The sequence below is a fragment of the Fulmarus glacialis genome, unplaced genomic scaffold (genome assembly GCF_000690835.1).
Source record: "Fulmarus glacialis isolate BGI_N327 unplaced genomic scaffold, ASM69083v1 Scaffold51049, whole genome shotgun sequence".
Lineage (NCBI taxonomy): Eukaryota > Metazoa > Chordata > Aves > Procellariiformes > Procellariidae > Fulmarus > Fulmarus glacialis.
Genome location: NW_009233567.1, coordinates 1,274 through 8,274, shown reverse-complemented (window position 1 = coordinate 8,274; position 7,001 = coordinate 1,274). Strand labels below are relative to the sequence as shown.

The 7,001-nt window shown below is 37.0% G+C and overlaps 1 protein-coding gene across 1 annotated transcript; it reads left to right on the top strand.

Moving 5' to 3' along the window:
• Positions 1-1,253: 1,253 nt before the first annotated feature.
• On the top strand, positions 1,254-6,605 carry LOC104082276 (uncharacterized protein C17orf85 homolog; the record flags this gene model as incomplete). Its single annotated transcript, XM_009585348.1, has 4 exons — positions 1,254-1,319; positions 2,955-3,060; positions 4,047-4,172; positions 6,477-6,605. Coding segments are annotated over 4 exons (427 nt in total), but the record flags the coding sequence as incomplete, so codon positions are not given.
• Positions 6,606-7,001: the final 396 nt, after the last annotated feature.

Sequence of the window (7,001 nt, the reverse complement as noted above, 5' to 3'; positions counted from 1 at the left end):
CCCCCCCCTTTGTTTTTGCTAATTGTTCCTGTATAAGTTTTAGTAGGATCAGGTTTAATACTTTAAAATGGGTCAGAGTTCTTCTAACCTCCTAAGTAGTCTTTTGCTTTCAAAACTTGTGTGGAAATTACTTTAGAAACTAATCTCTAATTAGCTGATTTACCAACGTGCTTGGGCTTCCACCAAATACGTGGCCTAAGAGACAGCACCCTACTGTACTTCCTTGTGCTCCATGAGTCAACCTGAGGCAGTGGGGTTTTCTAACTTTAAAAATAATGGTTATTTTGCTTTTCTTTTTCTTTTTAATAGCTCTAAACAATTACCAGCTTTAGACAAACCTTGATGCTGTTACTAAGAAAAGTGGTTAGATTGTGTGTACTTCGGTATTTCTAAACTGGCCTACTTTCTAGAAGAAGTCCCAAAATAATTATTGCAGCACAAGTGTAAAGAACACGTTTACTTCTAAAGAAAGCAAGATGTGTTCCTCCAGCTCCAAACTTTTGCCAGGTGATGGTCCTGCGGGTGCCAGAATGAAGAGGTGCCATTTTTACATATGCAAACAATGGAAGGGACTGAATTGGGTCATTGGTCCAGGGTCTGTGTGGTTTAGTTCAGTCTTGTGAATTCAGCAGTCCTGACTTATGGAAATGAAACTTGTAATTTTTTTCCCCACATCATTCTCCATTTTTACTCTTTATCAGTAGGGTTGTATAAAAACAGTAATGTTTCATCGTGCTGGTATTTGGAAGTTGGGTTTGAAATAATGATAGGAATAAAAAGTTACTTGTTTAATTGTGGATATGGCTTGGTGTTCTGACTTTTGAGACTAAAAGCTGCAGATTGACACTTCAGGAGTCAAGTATCACTGTTAAATCTGTTCATGTTTTACAAGGAAATTATACCCAAAACCAAAATTGTTGAAGCTTTAGTTAGGAAAGGCGTTTGATGACTTCCCCTGTATTGCTGAGAGAGAGTAAGTAAAAACCTTAGCAGCGGCAGACACAGAAGCTAAATTTTGCCGGAGGAAAGAATCCTTATAGTAGTAGAAGTTTGGTTCAGTTCATATGCTTTTACTTTCACTGACATTAGTGAGAGTTATTGCTTGCGTACCTGTCTATCTAGGGATGTAGCTTGGAGTAAGGATCAAGGAAAAGAGAATGTATTTATTGTAGAAATGGCCAGATTTTTTTTCAGCATAGCAAGTATGTTGCTTTTGGTCATTGAGGTTTCATCACCATTTTGCTTTCTTTCAGGACACTAGTAGGAGATATGAAAACAAAGCTGGAAGTTTCATTACTGGAATAGATGTAACCTCCAAGGTAATTTTTGTGCTATGGTTCTTCAGCATGTTCTAATTATTGCTACTGGAAAGGAGGAACTGTTTCATTTATTTCTTCCCGAACATGCACAGAAGCTTAGCCTCATGTTCAGATAGCTGGCATTTTTCAACACCTAGGGAATTCTCCTTTTGTTGGTTGTGGCCTGGATCAGGACCCGATATCTCTGGTAAAATTGGCATTTTTAAGTTATAAAAATTCCTGTGCCAAAACCTGAAAATGTTTCTATTGAAATTGCCTTGGTGCCACTTGGTATTGCAAAACAGTGCCCTTTGAGAGAAGTCAGCTGCAGGTTTTCCTCTTAGGTGAGTGACAGAAGGAAGAACAAGTGCTTGGCAGGAAAATCTAGTTTCGTTGCCTTGTATCTTCCAAGGGCATCTTACTGTTTAATTCTTTAAGGCATAGTTTGGAGAATATGAACAGCTGTTGCATTTAAATAACTTAAAGTTACATGATTCTGCGGAACTTCAGAAATTTAATCCTACAGCTCATGTCGGTATATTTAATACTGAATTGGCTGTTGTTTCCTATTGTACAATTGACCACTATATCTAGCATTTGGTAGTAGAGAAAAAGCATTTAGTCATATACTTTATAGGACTGATACAATTTTACATGTTCTAACAAATATGAGTCCCCATCACAACAGTGTGTTGACAAATGGCATGAATTCCCATTTTGCATTACTGAAGCTCAGAAGATTGTGCTTATCAAAGAGTACAAAAAGGATTCCAGATGAAGACTGAAAATCATCTTTTTGGCTTCAATATCTAGCTTGTGTGTATTGTAATTCGTTAAAGAATTTGAAGTTCCCATAGACAGGGGAAAGCTGTCATCTTTTGTTACGTTCTTTAATGATGCAACTCTGAAAAACTTTAAGAAATGTGGCCAAAGATGTTTTGGCGATCTTTAAAAAACAGTAAAAAGCCCATGTTTATTTGGATATCATTGGTGGCGGTTTTTGTTTAATCACAGTTTGTGTTCCAAATTTGACTTTGGTTAGTAACATCCAAAAATCTATGATGCTTCCTAATAAATTCTGTAGAATAAGGAGCTTCTCAGTCAGTTTCAAAAATTGCACAAGATCCACATAAGCTGTTGCGCATGAGCTACTTAAAAGCAGCTTGAATTGCCAGTCTAAATAAGATCTCTGTAGCCAGCGCTCCAGCTAGTGTTGTTAAATTTATGCTCAGAGAAACAAGCTTACATTTTTGTATATATTTAAAAAACAGATAGGGAAAAATCTCTTGAAAGACTAATTTTCCATGTGGTAGAAATGCTTGTATTAAAAGAGTTTTGTCTGAGCACAGCCTCTGTGTATTTGTTAGGAAAGAAAAGATAATGTTACTGTTCCATCATGGAGTCTGAACATTGTCCGAGATAGCTTGTTTTCCATGCATCCTGATTCCTGTTATGTTGCTGGACCTATATTAAAACTATTACATGGCACAGACATGTTTTAGTGAATTATTTCTGCATTCTGAAACATACAGGTCTCTTTAGAATTAATAGTATTATTAATATAGATTGTTGCTGTCTGATAAATTTTATTTTAAATCTTTTGTTGGGAATGCTGCTGTGATTCCTGTTTTGACTGCATTGTTTTGCATTTCGCAGGAAGCAATTGAGAAAAAGGAACAAAGAGCAAAACGCTTTCATTTTCGAGCTGAAGTGAATCTCGCCCAAAGGAATGTGGCGCTGGATCGGGATATGATGAAGAAAGGTACGAGTTTATCCAACAGTCAAGAAGAAAAGATCTCTTTGTTTACTTCCTCACAGTTCCTTTACTTGCTTTATCCTATAATATTTCCTGCATCCCAGAGGTTTTCCCAGATCATTGCAAAAAGAAATCACTTTAGTTTTTTTATTCCACATTTTTATTTTAATGTCATTACTTTTTAAACTACTTGACAGTTATTGTTTTGGTCCTCATTTTACCAACCCCAGAAAGCAGAAAACATTTTTTGTGTACCTTATTTACTGTTTGGCAATGGCACCTAGTGCTACATGTCCAAGATTCATCATCTGGATTAGTGCTGCTTTACGAATCTTTAAATTCTTTGAAAAGATCTTGGTTGCTGTTTGTGTATGAGTGGAGAACTCTGTGTCCTGTGCACAGTGAGATCAGATCCTGTGCTGCACGCACAGCGAAGCTGGACTGATTGTGCATGTGCTCTTAGATGGCAAGCTGTGCAAGTTGGAATGTAAGCAGATCAGCTGGGAGATGCGTGCACAACAGATTGGTGCTTTTGGCATCCAGTTAGTTTCAAGGCTTTTTTTTTCCAACTGGCAGCTTGGACCCACTAAGCCGTGGCCTATAACAGCTCTCCATCAGATGATACAAGTGGAAGTGCTTTGTGCACATGTCCTGGTCGCAGGCCTCATTAGTATTCTGGCTCTTTAGTACTTAATGGTAGTACTTTGGCAGCATTTTAAAAAAAATGGTTTTAAGGCAGTTTGATTGCTATGCAGTACCCGCATCTACCAATGCTTGTGGTGTTACCTTTTTTTAATTCTCAATTTATTAAAGTGTTGCATTGTGGAATAATAATTCAAATTATGGTGTTTTAGAATGGTGTACATCATACTTCGCTTTAATTAGCTTCCATTAGCTTATTTAAAATGTTTGCTTTATAAACCCATATGTTACTAAGATAAAAGCTTGCTCTATAGAAATAAGTACCATTTTGTATCTCTTCCTCTTTATAGCAATTCCTAAAGTGAGACTGGACACAATTTACATTTGTGGGGTGGATGAGATGAGTACACAGGACATCTTTGCCTATTTCAAAGAGTATCCTCCTGCTCATATTGAGTGGTTAGATGATACATCATGTAAGTAAACGGAGTCTTTTATCTGTAGTTCTTACTCTTATTTTTTTTTTTAATGTCGGTCATAGCTATACCCCAGATGCCTTAGTGGCTTTCAAAGTCACTGATCTTTGTATCATTTTCCCTGTCATTTGCCTTAGTCAAAAGAGATTTAGAAGGAAAGAATTAATAATGTACGGTGAAAATCAAACCCACTATCTGATTGAATATTTATTGTTGGAAAGAGATAGCATAGAATAACTTGCAGGTCTCTAAGTGTTTTAAAAAAAAAAGTCTAAAATTTTGTGCTGCTTACATGTTGACATAAATAGTATACCTGCTTGTGAGTGTCAAAAAAGATGACTGAGAGAAGATTATTGAGCTATGTGCAGTTAGGCAGGTTGGTATGGTTTTGTGCTGCAAAGGAGCAGGCTTGTTGCCATATTTGTTTAGTGCATTCTCAAGGAGAAATTAGTGGGTGGAAGAAGGTAGCAGCTGAATGTGATTTACATAGATTGGAAAAGGAATGTAAATTCACATTGCAAGGGCTGTTACGGGGAGTAAGCATGCAGTGAGATTGCCAGAAAGATACAAGGTTGTTGACAGTCATGCTTTCTTCAGTGATACTAAAGACTGTACGAGAGCTGTTTGCGGCAGTTGGGCGCTGGATCATGGAACTGGAAGGCTCTGAGATGGTCATGTGGCTAGGAGTCCTGTAACTGAAATCGTAGAAAAAGAAGTAGGAGCCGGTGCAGGTTTTCCAGTTGGATTGGGATTGCTGGAAACGGGTTTATTGACAAGCATGGCTGAGTCCTGAGAATTAGTAGCATGGTTCCCTGGACTGATCCTGAAGGAATTACATGTGAGTGCCAGACAGAAGATACGGTATACTACAAAGTTTTGGTAACCTTGAAGTCTCTGTGTATAATGACTGCCACAAGCTGACAGAAAATTTGAAACGCAATGAGCCCTGGGTGGACAATTGCAGTAAAGAGCTGCTAGATGAACTTGTGGTGATGCATAAGCTAGCAAGTGCACAGCTTAAATCTGAGGCCTCATTTCTAAGACTGTTTGATTATCCTTTTTCTTAAATGTTACGTGCGTGAATTTAGCGTGGAACCAGAGTGAACTTGCAGCGCAAAAATGCAGGCTTCAGAGTCGTAACAGTACTTTACCCAATTATAGTTAAACCACATCTTTTTTTGGTGATTAATTTTCATGCTGTGTCTGAGTTAGCATGCCAACTACACTTGGTGAAAATTCCAAGAAAAAGCATTGTCTTTTCAGCATGAATTTGCGTCACAACATGGCAAAAACTTTAACATTCCCAACTGAGTTACATCTCAAGATACCTTAGCGCAAAGGTGAATTTAGACTGTGTTCTGTGTTTCAAACTGATGAACATAGAAAGATAAAGGCTTTGAAAATTTGGAGATGTGAAGAGCAGGTAGGCATACATAAATGAAAAGTTATTAGCTAATCATTGAAGTTAATATCTGGGTGTTCTTCACCTTGTAAATTTTGTCTGTTCAAGTAATTTAAGAGAGAATCTTTTATTTTGGGACACACTATAGTTTTCTTGATACCTGAATACACTCTGCTTAACGGCAGAGCAGTGAATGACATTTGTTGCCGTATTTGCACTGAATGCAGCCGTGCAGAAAGCTTTTGTTCAAAACCTGTTTCTAAGCAGTTCTAGCTCTTTCAATTTTGGCATCTATAAAATCCTTTTATTTGGCCTAGTAAGTTATATTTTAGTACCATCTGCTGATACTTAATGTATGTACTGAATCATATTGTTAACCTGTGTACACTATAGTCTGTGCTTGAGCAGTCTCTCCTATTTTCCCCTATTTTCCTGCTTTTCGGAAAAGATTAACAGAATTCTGCAATAAAGTCCAAGGTTCTGTTAAATTGCCAAAGGGAAAAAAATGAAGGCTTCTTTCTTCTTTTTTTTTTTCTTTTTTTTCCCCTTTAATTGCATTTGTGTGCTATCGTGTTCATGAAATACACTGACCCTGAGTTAATATCCTAATTTGCTGTGCTCAGCAAATATAATATATATGGTTGCGCGTTTCAGTGATTTTGGTTTTGATCAGTTGTTTTATGTGTTTGTTATGTGATGAAAGATGTGTGTCCTCCAGCTTATCAAGCGTGTTAAAGAATATGACTTCTGCAAGAGGTATATCTGATTACTTTTTTGTCATGTCACTATATAAGAGTATTTGTGAACTTTTGTTAGTAATTTCCTTCCAGTAAGGCAGTGTATGTGACTTCTTGATTATACAAACTGCATTTTGGTTTTGTATGTGTTTATATATGTCATAGGTAACGTGGTCTGGCTTGATGAAGTAACAGCAACACGGGCTCTAATAAATATGAGTTCCTTGCCTGATCAGGAGAAAACAAAAAGCAGAGAAAACAATGAAGAGAAGACAGCTGAAAAAACTAAGAAAGGTAGATGGAGATATGCATATATAGACATCATCTAGTTAAATCAATGAAACTTTAAACTTGTGCTTGGGTACTGCATAATCTAAATTACTGAAGGAGCTTCTATCATATAGTTTCAGGTAAATGTATTCTGCCACTTTAAAAAAGGCTTTCATCTTGGAAACCTTTTGAAGAAGCTGCTTCTTAAAAGGTGGGTTGGAGCTAGACCAAAAGCAGTAATTCAGTCGATACTGAACATGTTAGATGCAGGGTCATATTCAGATATGATATTTATAGTGGTGCATGTTGCACAGAAATAACTCTGTGTGATGTGTTTACAACGGCAGTAAAAGGATGGATTCTAAGTGTGGAAAAAGCGGGCGTAAGAAAATGTCTTATATTTGAAATACCACCATTGAT